Source organism: Annulohypoxylon truncatum (genome assembly GCF_022578515.1).
Source record: "Annulohypoxylon truncatum strain CBS 140777 unplaced genomic scaffold F4807scaffold_23, whole genome shotgun sequence".
Lineage (NCBI taxonomy): Eukaryota > Fungi > Ascomycota > Sordariomycetes > Xylariales > Hypoxylaceae > Annulohypoxylon > Annulohypoxylon truncatum.
In genome coordinates, this window is record NW_025953809.1 from 63,754 (window position 1) to 80,646 (window position 16,893).

Below are 16,893 nucleotides of genomic sequence, written 5' to 3' on the forward strand. Positions count from 1 at the left end.
GTTAAAAGCCATGGCTACCTGACGAGGCTGTACATATCCCTGATACGTCGAGTGGCATACATTAGTAATCTACCTACCTACCTACCTACCTACCTACCTACGTAAGCAAACTCCATTCCCGAGCTGTACAGTCACGTGTCTATTCATAGGTATTACTATTTCTCTTTGGTTTCATTTCCTTTGGCAATAAAAAAGAATTGACGTTATTCGGGACTATTAGATATCCAAGACTTATAAGCATGCATCAAGAACTTGTTTTTTGTTATCCTGACATTCCATCTAGCGAACAACGTACCTGGATATTTTTGAATTAGACATTCGTGGATTCCATCCACGAGACCGCCTAGGGGTAAAATAAATCTTTTCAGTGCAGCTGGTCGACCTCACAAGCACCCGGGTAGGTATCTAGGTCAAGCAGTAAATACGCACTGATGTTTATTAATGAATGTATATGATGTCCAACGGAACGAGTTGGATAACCTCGGGATCGTATTCATGTAGAACATCTATCTACCTATACACTTACCTATAACCAGTCCCACATCCCGAACCCGAAGCCGTAGACACGGAACGGAGTGGAGCACGGGGAACTAGCGACCCTAACGCCATGCTATGTTAGCGCCGTAATCACTAGGCCGGGGCTACTAGTATCGTACGGGCAGTGGGCTTACGCTACTTGGGTAGATACTTAGATAACCACGTGTTGTAGTACATGCAGGACTAGGCGCATTCTAACCCCTCCTTAGCCTTTCAGCTCCGGCTATTATTGGGTTCAGTATTTCTACTAAGTAGTACCTACTATAGTATGCATGTATAAAGCTGCAAATAGAACACCCTTCAGACGAAATTACGACATGAATCTGATGCCAAGGAGGCGGGATCGAAGATCGAGAAAATAGGAGGGCGAAAGACCGGTTTTCTCATATGGGGGAATATCAGGTTGAGCATCGTTGGCCCCTTTTTACAACTGGCGGCTTTTCCCATGCGAGATGTCCGTTGTAGGCACTCAGTCACGTCATAGAACGAGCAGGGAAAATATGAATCTGGTCGATTCTCCAACGTGTACTACCTAAACGCTGTGGCTATCCGACACCTTCCAGTCAGCCCGGCCCCCTCCCCTTAACCCCTAACCCCTCCTCCATGCTTGCCGGATGAGGGATGGCGAGGTTGGGCGTACAGTGATCAGGTAAGGCTACAATGGCAAGACTATGTACCTGGTAGGCAGTACACTACCTACGTACGGCGTGCTGCAACCTAAACGAAGTAGCGCCACAGCCGCGTATTTTCTCATTCCGAGTCTAAGCGGCCGTATTCAATAGGTAGGTACCACTACGTAACAATCGTATCCCTAGGAAACGAGGGAAGAAACTAGTACGATGACCCAGCGGACCCTCGTCTCGGGCAACTGTAATGAGTTGCGCTGCTGTCTAATATCATAAACGTTTCAGGGGCTGCAAATGCCACCCGTTCGTCATACCCGCCTTTCCGGTCCGGCCGGTACGGGCATAGTCCGTGGTGCGCCCTAGCAAAGCCGTTACACATTCGTGAGTTTTAGGACATGTATGCTTGGACGTACTTGACACATACCTAGGTCAAGGGAAAGGGGTTGGGAAACGTCGGCGTTAGTAGGTACGATATGTACCTAAGGCAAGGTGAGGCCGGCATTGGCTTGATAATACTGTGTATGTGACGTCTTTCATTAGACCCTGAAGAGCTGGAGAGTATGTACAACTTAGGCAGCATACAAAAAAGTTGGTGGTTGATAGATTGATCGTACTCCTTATGTCTCGGTCCAAGTCGTCCCAATGTGACGGTGGGCAGTAAATCTATTGGCGGGGAGTCCTGTCCCTCTACTTTCTACGTATGACCTGCATAACCGCTGGTACCCCTTAAGTTAGGCATTGGAGGAGACGGCTGGAAGGCCATCACCTGAGGGCATCGCAATTGCGGTCAATTGGTGTGAATACCATAGCCTCGATCGGGTCCGATGGTTCTGGATCAATTGCAACCAAGTGCTAATTACCAATCCTTCTTCACGGGCAACGAATTGACTTGTCAAACCACTTTCTTACCTAGTCGTGATTAGCATTTGCCTAGCTGTGTGCCCGACGGCCTCATGTATCACGCGAATTCAGCAATGATGTTCGCTCGTTTAGATGATATGATATTTCGGGCGGAAAAAAAAACGTCGCTGGACCGACTGGGTACGGAAACTGGGTCACGAACTTGGTGCCCGTACCCAGATAGGATGCCCAGTTTGTCGCCTATCTACCATCAAGAGAGGAATCGGTCCGCTACATATATAGATAGATTTACGGGCGTGCGCATATGCCCGCTGCGGACTAAGCCTTACGAGAGCCGTAAACGAGCGTCCCCCCTCCCGGGGATGGTGAGAAAGGCATCTAGAAGGCAGATGGCATGTTCTATCGCCACATTTCTCTCCCCGCGCTCGTTGCTTCTCGTCCGTTTTCGTCGCGCAAAGGCCTAATTCGTCGGGTGTGGGAATGTGGGATATACACGGTAGCACGTAGGTCAGCATCTATACCTGTTCCTATCCCGCGAAAGGTGCGACGAGAGATAAGACAAACTACGCACATACCTATGTCATCTCAGCTCTCGTGGGTAGCACTCAGTGAATTTTTAGCTGATGCTATTTCGGTCGTGGGCGAATGCGACTTTATGTATGCACTGCGCGAAGAAAGGCTGGCGCCTTGCCATTGCTTACACCACGCTACGGTACCCATACACTAGCTACTAAATACGCAGTAGCACTTACATCTCCGCCCCCAATCGACAGGAAATGGGTGTGTGGTCGCTCAAGCCTCAGCACGTAACATACCTACATACACACGGACGAGATCCCGGCCTGTGATTGGGGACACATGCGCCCCCCCGGGTCCGTGAGACAGAAGGACCCAAATTGGGAATCTCTGGATGAGATGGATGGATGGAATGAGATGGGGACGGTAGGACGAAAATTTTCTTGGTCTGATCACATCAGCACCGTAAATAGTCACCGGGGATGACCAACTGCCGCCGGGACAGACGCGGGTGGCTTGAGACGCGGACAGGGGAAGAGGGAAGAGACGTTGGTGAGACCTTTTATTTTTATTATTTTTTAAACTGTCTTCTTGGTTTTCGGTAGCCTTTCGCTATTGCGTATTATTAACGCTCTACCGATGTCGTCTGTGTGCCAGAATGCAACATGTCAATATTGTTGAAGACCAACCCGCCAACCTGCATTTATCGCGCGAAAGGTACCTGTGCACGCCGGAGGCTCTGATAGGGCCGTAAGGGCGTTGCAAGGCACCAAACTCGGATTACGTTGTTATTGTTTCGTTTTTATAGGTGTTTGTGCGAATAGAAACATTGTTCATACATGATTCAATCCATCCCCATGCCAGGGATATTTTGATATGTATGTACATATATGTGATCTCGGTCTAGAACAAAAACCAACACAAATTGCACTTTGGTCTCAGATAGGGGGGGCATGTGCTACCTACGCGCTCCCTTCTTTGCTACACGCCCCGTAATCCCATTGTCGAGAGCTGCGAGATGTCACCAGCCACGATTTTCTCGATTGCTCGATTACACGCAGGAGGATGATATACGATCTTCCTAATTGGAACGAGCTATGATTCGGCGGCCTTGGCCGGCGTACGAAAGTGGTATTTAATCTGCCACGGCAGATAATGGTCAAGGTTGCAAAAAAAGGAAGAAAACGAAGAACATCCTTTTCCTTGTCGCTCTTCGCGTGGCAGTGGATTCTCATGTACTGTAACCCTTCTGCCCTTCCGTAGCGCGGCCGGAATCCCAAGAAACTCCTAAGCCCGTTTCAGTGACCTTGCTGACCTTGGCTCCCTGGGCCGCTAGGTGCCGCCGTACCGTAGATTATTACTACACAATCCAGTAGGGGGACCGTGTGCTGCAAGGGTATGTACCAAGCTTTGGACTGATTACGAAGAGCAGCGGTGCGTGCCTGGGCGGATCCCGTTGGCGCCCTATTTGACCTTCATAGGTGCCTAACAACAATAGTATGACAGAACAAGTTGGAGCAGCCAATTCCACTGTGACTCGAGGATGATGTGGTAGGACAGCCCATTCGATTGAAATAACTTGTTTAATAGACTGTCGACTGTCAAAGAGGGGTAACGAGTTCTGGCGAATGAGAAACTCGACGGCCCGCCTGTTCGAAGGTCTCGATGTACGGACCTGAGGACGTTAGAGGCACGGAGGGCGTGGAGAGTCTAATCTGGGAATGTAGACATCCAATGTATGTACTGTAACCAAGACAGGAAAAGAAGTTGACCTGCAGACTGCAGCTTGAGCACGGAACACGGAATGGGCTCAGCTGTAAGACAACGGACATGGATGTTGAATCGCTAAATGAGCCTGTAAGAGCCCCTGGACGAGCGAAGTCCCAATGAAGGATGAGGGATGGTTTAAGGCCTGTAACCCTATCATGGAACCCTAACACGGGGCCTGTACTTCTGTATTCGTGAACAACAATAGACATCATCACCTCATCACAGTCAGATACGAGCGCATGGAAAGAGGCCTCAGGAATCTAGGTTGATCTCGTAGTCATTTCTCATAGTAAACAACAGCATGATCGTATACACGAAATTCCCTCAATTGCCATCTCGTGTTCGCGTTCCAAGACTCCTCGGCGCAAAAGCGCACACAGGAACGAACGGCGCGCGTGTTGAGTGGCTTGGGCATGAAAAGCAATTTCGGGCCAATTACTCCCGTCGGCACACAACAAAATTTCAACGGAAAAAAATATCGACAAAAAAAAAGCAAAGACGAAAAAAAGGAGAAGGGGGGAAAAAGAAGTTAGACGAAAAAACAAGCGAAGGATTTCGCAATGCTTATAATTAAAAATCGCTATTGCATAGCGCCATGGAAGTTGAGGCTGACATTGCATGACATCCTTCGAGAAGACACGTTTTTTGCCTCCCCTGCACTTCAATGCGGGCTAGATACTTTCTGAATTTTTGGGAAGTACAAAGTTATGACGAGATTAGGTACATCAATGCGACACAAGTTAAAGAAAGATGATTATATATGACATGGGAATGGAAAGGAGGTAACAGTCAGCTTGCTTAAACATGATTTGATGATTTGATCTTTTGCGACACACAGGAGAAGATGCCGTCAGATAGGAGTCCGAAGTAACAGACTTGTTAGTGTTATTCATCCTGCCCTTGGTACACTAGTGTTGAGTCATACTATCCATGATATCTCCATCGCCCCATTGTATGTGCAATCAATACAGATGGGACGATACACCGACGACATGGAATTGTAATTGGCGGCTAGTTTCTAAATATTCTACATTTTTACGAAAGCCAAACTGGTCTCCGTCTAGGGTCACATGCCCTACGCACCGGTAAGTTCGGCTGCGAGCATATGCATACTATATGCATACTATATGCAAACATCAAGTAGTAGCGGTACCATGGCAAGGCAGCTTGATTGGCCAAGCAGAATAATGGTAACACGGACGGTGCGGATGAAGTATGCTACTCAACATGTCACTCAGTCAAATCACATTCGTAGGCAAAAAACGCAGAGATATTGAAGGTAATACTAAGATTGGTGTTTGTTTTGTCTTCCTGAGATTATCCTGTTACAAGCAAGAAAAGTAAAAATGAAAGAAAGGGGTATCTCCCAGCCAGCCAGTACAACCCAGTCCCGATCTCGAAATCGTAGAGATCCTCTATAAATGCGTCCAGAGCAAACAATAAATCAAAAGTGCCGCCAGTTCTGACAAAACGCCCGCTAATATCGGCGTAAGCTGCTAACTGGCGAAGCAAACACGACTCGGCTGGTAAACGAATCCATCAATATCCATAAGACAATAACCATTAAGCTCTTTTCTAAGGCTGGGCAATAGCCAGCCTGATGCAGTTCCCATCAACGGCAACCAAAAACGGCCGTTGCGCGCAAAAATAAACAATCCCTCTCTCCATAACCAACTTTTGAGTTCCCGAAAATCCCGAAAGGGTATATCTCGCTTGTGTCCTCGTCAACTGCTTGCGCGGCGAGCCTGTGTGTAGTTTAGACACGCACTCTCCTATCATCGTCCGGGGTATCTTGAAAAACGAAAGATGAGACAGGAAAATCCAGGCCCTTCGCATGCTAGTTTGCCCTGCGGCGAGTGTAATATGACAGATGAAAAGAAATCCTGAATGGGGATATCCTGGTATCGATGCCACTCCGGAAATACAACCCAAGCAGGAAATCAGTTTCTAATGGTACACGATGGCGGCGCCATCCTTCAATCTCCGATCAATTTTTGGTGGTGGGGGTGGTGGTGGTGGTGATAGTAGCAGGTAGTAGGTAGTAGTAATATGGTAATATAGTCCATCCGCGGAAAACCGGGAGTCCGGAGATGGATATCCTGGGTAATAAAAATCCTTTAGGTCCAATAATCTATTGCTTGGGCCTCTTTAGGATGTCCTCGCAGTTCGCGTCGAACCGCAAATTCCAAAGGCGAACTTGTTGCATGAACGCCTCCGTGCGCTCGAGTTCACGTTCACGGCCAAAGATGGTCTTCACGAACTCCACGCCGGCGTTCTGTCCGAGGTGGGACGCTTCCTTACTCTTGGCGGACCTTAACATGGGAGCTTCGCACTTCTTCAATAGGACACGCAGTCTGTCCGTCAGGCGCTCGCCAGACTCGATAAAATCTTCAATCATCTCCTTGTTTGCTTGGGTCCTCACCTCGGGAACAACCTCTTCGGCGCGCTTTACCTTGCCCGACAATTGAATAAGGAGGACCCATAGTTCGCCTGCCACGTCCGCGATGGGAGTGGCGGCTCCGTGGTAGTGCACGGTCCAGTCATAGATCCATTTTCCCAAAGAGTTGGAATCGAAGACGCTTCCAAGTAGCATGATGGGCTCCTCCGTGGGATCCCAGTTCTTTAGGGAGTATCCTGCGGGGATCCGGTGCTTCTTCGCATCCGCTTCCGTGGCCTTCTTAGGTCCGGAGGCAGCAGGCTTCTTCTTGTGGGAGCTGGAAGGTCGCGTGGTGGCGGGGCGCTGTATAGGAACAGCAGATGCCGAAGGGCGGCGGGCGTGGTGGCCCACCCTAGTGGCGGAACGAGCTGGTGGCTCGTCGAATTGAGGGTACTCGGTTCTCTCTTTCTCGTAGAACGACGTCGGCATGCCCTGCGAACGGTAGTAGTGATCAGTGCCATGTCCTGGAGCAGCAAAGAAAGACTCTGCGCGTTTGCGACTCTTGGACTCCGCAAACAACACGCATCTGACACCGCCGATCTCGAAGACTTCGTCCTCGTCGGAGTCCCCATGAGAGGCCCGATGGTATGAGAAGGAGCTCCGTCGCTCGCGCCTGGGCATGTGATGATGCGACCCCATTGAGAAACTGTGCTTTCGCGAACTCACATTCGGGCTTGGGCCGGTGGCATATTCGCCGTTGCTCTTGTAACGAGGAGAGAAGGCGGTCGACGGTCGGAAGTTGGGGTAGTCGGTGCTGGCGTTGCGAACATGAGCTCGAGTAGCCGGTCGCTGGGGGGTCTGAGCTGGGTAAAATGGGTAGTGACGTGGCGAAGGTGTTGGTGAGGGGCTCTGTACGTCGTAGTAATAACCTGGTTCACCACCTCTGAGAGGGGTGCCGTATGGTGACGCGTAACTCATCTTTCCTAACTCTTTGCGCGAAGCTATCCCGCTGAAGTAGTAAGATGTCGTTGTCGTCGTCTTCGTCTCAACTCGTTCGTGAATGTGACCGTCCCCGAACGCGAATCGATGGTGTGAATGGGTTTGTTGTGATCCGTGTATTTCGAATATTTTATAGTGCTATAATGGCGCCTGTATCGGGACGCTGGAGGAAGTGACACCTGTCACCTTGGTATGTGGTCGGTGGGAAGAGGAGAGGAAAACCGTCTTCTTTGAGAGAACATGTCAAGATTTGGTGTTTATATCCCCCGGGAGGATTGGGCATCAAAGTCGATCGATGGTCGACTTTGGAGAGTGAAGTCGCTGGAAATTGCTGGACTTTTCTATAAAATCCAGATTGAGAAATTCGCCTGGGATAGCGAATATAAAATTCAAATAATGTGGTTTCGAATGATTGATGAGTCAATACAAATGGCAAATGCCAAAATTTGGTGGAAAAGGTAGAACCAAAAGGTGGTTGGGTAGGCGAGCGACCTTTTTAATAATAACAGGAATATTTGGAGACCAACAGAGTCGAAAAGATTTTTTTTTCTTTCCTGGGGGGCTGGCAGGGGGGGTACCAGAAAAAAAGTACAGGGGGCCCCCTACGCAGGCCTAATCCTAGCCTAAATGGCAAGGTACCTTGGCAGGCGTGGGTACGTATTCCGGTACGTACTCCCTCGACCGGATGTACTGGGGCGTGTGCGAAACTTGGACTAAGACAGGGGGGAGTAGAGGGAGTAAGTGCAGCGTAACCCACTGTGTACCTAGGCCAAGTAGCCAAGATGTGAGATTAGTCAACGAGGGACTGAATCTCCCAGAGAGGAAACACAGCCACAACGTCTGAGAAAAGATCCGCTCGCACTTTGTCTCTGTTTCGGTACCCAATCGGCGTGTTGAGTCGGCCACTATCGCCCACTGTGCGCTGAAAAGGTAGAAGGGGCAGAGGGGGCAATTCAATTCAGCTGGAATTCGGTCCGCTCAGCACCAAATGATTCGCTATCTTTGGTGGTGCACCGGCAATAAATAAAAGAGGCCACGCTTCCACAATAACGTATTCGGTAGTCGTATGGCTCCGGCAGCCTGGGGATCCTCCTAGGCGGCGAAGACGATTACGATGACGTTCGGGATTTTGCGCTCAATTCTTCCAATACCCTGTCAATAGACTATCACAGTTCAGGTATTTCTCAGGCTTGCCATCATAAGGGTTATCGTAATAGATATGAATCCCGCGGTCCCCGGTGAAAAAACGGAAACTGAAAAATTGGTTGTCCGACGGTCGAATGACGATGCTTTTGGGATCCTGGGCGGCAGGGTTGCTGAGATTTCGGCTGGCCTTAGCGAAATTGGAATGATGATTTTCTCACTCCGTCCTTGCGCACCGACGAATGTCCCAGCGATACGGGCCGTATCAAAAAGAAGATGAAAGAAATATGAAAATTTTTCTTCATTCAAGGATCTCTCAAAGATCCATCGGCAAACACTGAAATCCCGGGGTCCCTGTCTTGGAGCATAGATCAATATTGAGGCGCAATAGAGACTTGCGACGAATACCAGGTATCGGAGATAATATCGTGGTTGGCTCGTTTCGCAAAAAGGAAGAAATAATACACTGTAGCTTAGATCTGTCCCATGTCCTTAATTGCGCAAATAGAATTGAAATGCAGGCTCTGACTAAGCTAAGTCAAAAGAGCCAGTCGATGTCGATCCTGATGGTGAAGGAAGGATTGATTGATGAATGCGGCGGATAACACGGACCCTTTTTGACGGCAACTTATGATCCTTCTTCTGTCAAGCCGGGCCCGGGTCAGTAATAGCAAGCAACGTTCAATCAGATGTCGACTGTTCAGATGGTCGTTCCCGAATCCATGTAGGTATCGTACAATCCGGCCACGGGTCTCCAACGGGTGTCGGCAGCGTGCGGAGAGACGACTGCTCGATCGGCTATTCGCAGCACCGGACTACAGATGCACGGTCCTTGAGTTCGTAGGGGATTGAATGTCCCCTCTTCCGTCAGAGCATACCTGCCTACAGATCTAGGTAGGTTAACAACACGTATGGTCGAGGTTTAGTAGTTGGCCTAACCAGCGAGATATAGATTGGAAAGGAGGAGGATAATAAATCTAGAAAGAGAGCGGGCGGCGCCGAGTTACTTTATGTAGGTACCTACGTAGTGGTATTAAGTTGTGATCTAAAATGGGTAAATGGATAGCAACTTCCTATGTATCCATCCATATAGACATAGTACGCAGTATAGTAGACCACGAGGAGGAAGGTCGTAGTGCCCGCGCGGGGAAAGTGGGCAGATGCAGGAATGCGGGTAGCGCTTAGGCCAAAGTGCATACATAGAGTGCATAGGCTGCATACTAAAATACCTAGTAGTATAGCAGTATAGTGGCTACATAGTATACATAGTATCACCACATTTCATCATCACAAACATTAGTTCTGTATGTGTATGTGTCTACTCCAAGAATAGCTTCAACCGCGATGATCCCCCGCTATAGCTTGAAGAATTTTCACCATCAACCCCTTAAACGTGCCTATTGATGACATTTATACATCACAGATTTAAGTCTCATTATACCCCTTTCCACTTTATACTGCCGATATTTCCTGTATTTATCCGACCTCAGGTGTACGTAAACCCATGGTTGACTCATCTTTTTATCTCTCATCTTCCGCCTCGGTAACTTCGGCTGTAGCCGGGAACTACATATATTGACGGCATGGAAGATGGTGGACTAAACTGGAGGGTTGGAAGAGTCTTACACACCATTCAACTTCCGTAGAGTATCATCCGGCGCTTCTATCCTTGACAGAAACCAACAGTTGCCTTTTTATAGGAAATAAAGGTCTCAAGCTGAACACAACGAAGCCGTCAATTATTCTGCTGCGTCATCCATGAGTGTGATTCACAACGGGTTTCCAATGGGATCAAGATTGATGTGGCCTAACGAACCCCTGAACCGGCGATAGTTCGCTTCAAAGAGGGTCATCTGCACCATCGTGCATAACGCATAGCGGGGAAACGGCCAGGAAATAAAAAAACGTGGAGGTCGCAGCATAGGGCCTATCCCCTTTCGCGTCTCTAATGGCTTCCAGGTTCTTTCGTCATCAGCATCTAGACACTCAGATCTATTGTTGGCTTCATTGGTCACGTACGCCGTATGCGAGGCTTCAACCTCGATTTCCACAACATGGGAACACAGGATCATAGGATCTAGTTTGATGAGTAAATCTTATCATGACTAACAGGACAACCATTTAATCGGCTAGAAAGGATCTTGCGTTACAACCAGGCTGCTCAGGCTAGATCTACCACTTTACCAGCCAGCCACTTTATTAATAGTCTATTGTATGTGCGAATATATGCATCTATATTACTACGCATAGCTTGATGCTGGGATGATAAAATGCCCGCGTAGGTAAACCAGTAACTGTTAAATGTGATGGTATTCTGGTACGGTCTTTGGTATGGTCAGCTTATCCATTTCTTTTACTTCGATCTACGACCTATCATTTTTGGTAACTCATTGGTTGCTCAAGGACTTCCATTCAGCCTCTGTTTCGTCAAAAATTACTGGTTGCTATGATCTATCAACTAGATTTCCCTTCTTTTTCTTCGTTACATCGTAGCACGTCGCACAACTGCCTGACACCCTCTCGGTGTAAGCAAAGGGATTCTCGGGGTGGTTGGTCAATCAATTTGGAAGTTACCCTGTTTCGGCCTTATTCCCTCAGCTCAACGCCTCGAGTCCACCCGATCTTATCTATCACCTTCCGCCGACTCGAGAATTACGGTAGCTTATTCATGGCAAGATCCTTTTCTAAGGATAGGTACTATTAGTTGTTCGCCTCAAACACAATGCCTATGCGCCCCTGATAGGCGGGATCCAATGGCCAGCCTCTCGACCATTAAAAAGAAATCTACCCAACGCCTCAATTTGCCGTAGTTAGGACTTTGTAAACTCATGATGCGTTTCGAAACAGAGGGATTTTTGTGCGACAGTCTCGTACTTATTGCTACCCTAGGATCCTACTTCGTGCCGTAGTATGTACCCTACAGACTGATCCACGGCTAAGCACATCCAACCCGAGAGCAAACATTACTGTGCAGGAAGGTGAAGAGTAAAGGGTCTTGAGGCTCTCTAATTACATGCCTTCTATGGCAATTCTTGTCAGCTTTCTAGAGCTAGGAGCCCGGGCCGCCTCGGCTGACGATCGCCAAACCACAGCTACAGAGCAGCCAGAGCTACACTAGTGATGGATACTGCTTCGCGATTTAATATTCTCCATACAGTACGGGCAAGACTGTCCTACAGAATCAAGCCGCAGATGTTCTGGAGCTATCGACTCGCGGAGATTACACCCACTGCCGCGGGTCAATCCAACGGCGGACCAGCTTGGTTGGAGTGCAGTATTGAATCCATGCAGCCATGAGCAAAGTACATTAGGCATGGGCTTTTAGTACATACATATTTACCGGCCTTTTCTCCTGTCCATCCTGTCCATCCTGTCTTGCCCTGCTGCCCCATACATTTGCACTAGACAGTGGTAATTCCCTCCCCGTCAGGTCTACGGATACATTCACCGGCCACACACCTTGACAGGGACCCAATCATCCCTGACACATTTTCTAGAACGGCACCCCTTATTTTTGTGTAGGTACTTTTCTTTCTTTTTTTCCCTCGTCCCGCACCCGGTCTGGATATGACCAATCCACTTTCTCATTTCTCGATACGACACCACAGAGGAAAATTTTTCTAATCCCAAATATTTCATTTCGCTCCCTTCATTGCGAGACATGCGAAAAAAAGAGACAGGATGGGGATGGCCAAGATGGATACTCTCTGATACCATCGCCCTACCATAAACTGTGACTCATACGAGTTGGATGTGATGTATGTTCATGTCCTGATGCCCTGCGCGTAAAAATCGCTGGCTGCAATGATGTCCAATATCTGTAAGCTGAAGGCACTCTGCGAATTGTTTGGTCAATGGGACCCAGCGTAGGGCCACACTTCATGCATCTGTGCATATCCCGATTGGAGCAAGCAGGGGTATAGAGAGGTCAACTCCCCGATTAAGCCACCTAGTGTTTATTTTATCGTGATATTCTTTTTCTAATTCCGTACCCAACAGCCAATATCTTGGCCACATTGTTGAATAGCGGTCCTTCTCCACCGAAGCTTTCAACAAAACAAAAACAACGGTCGACTTAGACAGGAGACCTCACCAGACGACTCTGGCACGATAACGAAGTAGATCCTCCTCCGTCTTCTACCACTCACCGACTCTTGCCAGCCAGACAGCATGGCGCTGCAGCATTATTCGGAACCTTTTCTGTTCATGCCTTACATGCAGATTGCAGGTACCGTCCCTGGTCGTGTTGGTTCTGTGACTCTGTGACGTAGCGACGGCGCACAAAAAAAAAAGGGAAATTGAAAAAAATAATTTTGGAATTGGCATTGGAGAGAATACCCCTCCGCCCCTCTCCCGCACCCCTCCGGAAGAGACGAAAAGGGGAATACGTGTATCAGCGTCCTTCGAGACCATGATTACGTAGTTGATGGCTTTGAGGTCTGTGTTCTCTATTCCCTTGAGTCTACCATACAAACCTGATGCGATACAAGCCAGAGACGCCGTCGAGGCGGTCCTTGGAGGTACAGCGGTTGAGCCTATCAGAACTATCGCGACACCACCACCAAGGTAGGAGAAGATGCTTGCTCCAACTGTAAGTAGGACCCTAGGCGCACGTGTTTGGTATGTGACGAAAACGGGCGGCTGTCAATTTCCCTAACTAGAAGGGTCGTGATAAGAAGCCTTGCTGTCTATCCCTCTGCGTTGTTCAATCCAGACACTCCCATCCCTGTTCTCGCTCACCTGGCCCCCCTTTTCGTCATTGTCTCGCGGGGCTCCGAGATCTTGATTCGACATTGTCTCGCACATCGAGATTATAAGAATGCCGTTATAATCGGCCAAATGACAAGATGCCTTTCCAAACTTTGGGTATGCTGCGGCCTCCGCCTCGTCTCCCTTCGTTCACCGTAGCCAATGCTATGTTTGGGAACTCGAATACATCCCACGCGTGCGCAGCGCGAGGACACTTATCCTACGAAGCCCATACGGGCGGTGATACATCGGGTAGCTGAATAACCGGGACGGCGCGTCGGATCCGAGTCTCTTATTTGCTACGGGCTCGCGCACTGCCCGGAATCGCATACTACCTACATACATACTGCTATCTTTGAATATTGCACAGCACAGTCGTACGTCAAGCAGGCCACAGGGCCACAGGTGCATTGCTGGAAGGCCACTTCGTAACCCTACGGCATTCCAGTAGGATATTTAGAAACTCGCGACCCAGAAGCCTGGGTATGCCGTATGCGATTGACGTGTCACCCCTAAGAGCCAGACGAATGCATTAGAGCCGTTGCGCGCTTCTGCTGTGGCTGTGTTCGCTACATTCTATGGTATATTGCCCTATTATCTCTCCTGCCTCTATCGAGTCTAGGCCCTAGCATGTGACGATATGGAGCCAAGTTGGCCCTATATGCACGAGTAACCAGGGCATATCGCCACTCCACTTTGTTCCGGAACATTACCCTTTTCGACTCTTTACCCCTCTGCCTCATTTTCCATCATCCTGACAAATGCCCAACTCTCCCTATCACCGACCTCCATCGAACCTGATCAACCGTCCCTCTCTGGGCCTAGACGGCATCGCCGGCACCACTGAGTCTGCTGCTATGATAGCAGATGACACATACTTGGTTGTTGGGTTCGCTAGGAAGGGAGGACAGCTGGGGCGGACGAATCAGAAGCCCGCAACAGGTACGGAGGGACTAACAAGCCGCGGGCGAAAAAAACCCCTTCCAAAGTGACGCTTCCAGGGTTTTGTGGGAATATTGTGATGACAAGCATCCAATCTTGGTATGTAATTGATGACGATAACTACACGCCTCTCTTCACTTATGTTGCGAGGTAGTCCCCTCCGTTTCCCGCAAATCCGACATCTGCTCGCCCAGAGGTTGTTCCTCGATAGCTGGTCTCCGCTGGGACGAAATATCAATAATACGACGCATCGGATATATTGACTGGATACCACGAGGGCGCTAGCCTTGTTCCTTGCTTGTCCATCGAGTTTCACCGCTGTGGGCGGTGACTCACCGCAGGCGGTTTCGATTCGCTCGATATCCCACGGATCCGGGGCTCGGATGCTTTTCGCTTCGAGGGTTTACCGAATCAAGTAAACAGCCCTAGGATCTCACACAAAATCGCCACTACTGTGTATGTACTGCTGACTCTTTTTGGGGTAAAACTAGACCTGGCTAGATATCCAGACGATGGCGAAGATAGGAATCATTTCGATGACGACGACCGATAGGTAAGTGATGCCAAAGCATCCGCCGAGTCGAGTTTGTGAATTTAGCCATACAAATTCGCGCGGCTCAGTTCACGACGGCGCTGAACAGGCAGCAGCCTCGCAATATCACACCTTATCGACCAACCGCTACGACGCCAGAGAGGCGCAGGTGGGGGCGAAATGCGACACAAGATATGAGATTCGATCTGGCATTTCGGTAAGCATTCTGACTACAGCATATGGCCCAGTACGGCATCGACGCGACATCTTATTACGCGCTTAGGTTAAACCTATCGAATCCCGTAGCCTCGTCCGTCGCATCCGCGCCGCGTCACGCGCGTCAGCCTATTGTGCGCCCCATCCCGGCCGTCTAGATTTCCGCGAGGCTGTGGAATAGCATTTACTGGCTTCGACGTCGCACCGTCGCAAACCCCCCACGCACCACGGCGACTCATCTTCCCTTCGGACGCTTGCACATAGGATCTTTTTGCGTGATACGGGGTATGTCAGCTGGGCTTGTATAACCCACCGACAATGACTTGCTCGTCTTGTGAGTCACATGAGTCACTTCTACGTCCACACCCGAAGCCATCTCGGTATACTAAGGTGGATGATATCAGATTGGGCTGCTGTGAAGGTCAGACAAGACTAACAGTGCCGGCATACTGTGCCATACATCTTGGGACGGGTGTGAGATTCGTGGAGGTGGCTGTGCAATATTATTCCGGCATATAAATCTCGTATATCAAGTGACTTGCCGACGTGAACGTCAATGATAGGAGCTTTTTTTTACTCTGATCCTATAGATACGAGTCATTGATATTACAGGCTCTGCCACACGTATAATTCTACGCGTACCGTATATCATCGGCGGCCTCAGATGTAATGCGACTCTAGTTCAAGTGGTGATATCGGATGAGTAGTAATTCCCACGTAAGGGATAGGAATTGGCCCTTGTGGCGAACGGCGTGCTAGATGGTCCAGGCGTACCTTGAGTATCGCGCCTGGCTAAACGTGGTCCCCTATACCTGTTGCAGTTTGGCTGCCGATCGGTTTGCTGTCGAAGGCTTCCTCTGGGAATGTCACGAGGGATGGCGATCGGATTCACTATCAAACTTAGAAAGGGTCGGAATAGGCTCCCTCATTCCCCATGTATACTAAATAGCATCGGAAAGAGAATTATACATATTTTATTGTCGAAATCAGCAGATATCGCTTCTGACCCCGACGAATTCCGGCTGCTCACTGGGCAGCTTTCCTACCTCCACCTGCAGTTCAGACAGTTGTACGAATCATTTACTAGCGCGACTTCTGTACCGGGTTTGCTCTTCGCCTGCCCCTTTCAGTAGGTTCAGAAGAGTTCGATCTTGGGTTCGCGTTTCTTGGCGTACCAATGCACAGGGTGATGGTGTTCTGATATGTCTTCAGTAAGACCATCTGCTATAGGGTTAAGGGGCACATGCAAATCTCTTATTGCAAGTGTCTCCATATTGGGATTTACCTGCACAACCTGAATGCTTTGGGCTATTCCAGCATTTGGAGACATTCGATATTGATTATTACTAGACGAATGCTACCTATGTATTCCACATCCTTTAGTATCCAAAGTGATATGTCATATACAAACTTCAAGGTACAAACGAAGTATCGTAGTGATAGGAGGTACATAGTGGAAGAAGAACGATATCATAAGTGTAATGTATAGGTGGAGAAAAGGGACGAATAGCTCTATTGCTATGTTCTACAACAACTTGATGCTGGAGACAACACCTTTACTTACTACCTACATGACGATGACTCTTTTTGTGCACCTGGGCAGATTCCACTAGTCTCTGAACTGC

General features: G+C 48.9%; 1 protein-coding gene across 1 annotated transcript; it reads right to left on the reverse strand.

Annotated features, from left to right (window-relative positions):
- Window positions 1-6,441: 6,441 nt before the first annotated feature.
- Window positions 6,442-7,665, reverse strand: F4807DRAFT_452402 (uncharacterized protein; the record flags this gene model as incomplete). The annotated part of the gene is made up of 2 exons (XM_048000329.1): window positions 6,442-7,050; window positions 7,099-7,665. 2 exons carry the CDS (start codon window positions 7,663-7,665, stop codon window positions 6,442-6,444), a joined length of 1,176 nt encoding a protein of 391 aa, XP_047852646.1.
- Between the last annotated feature and the right edge of the window lie 9,228 nt (window positions 7,666-16,893).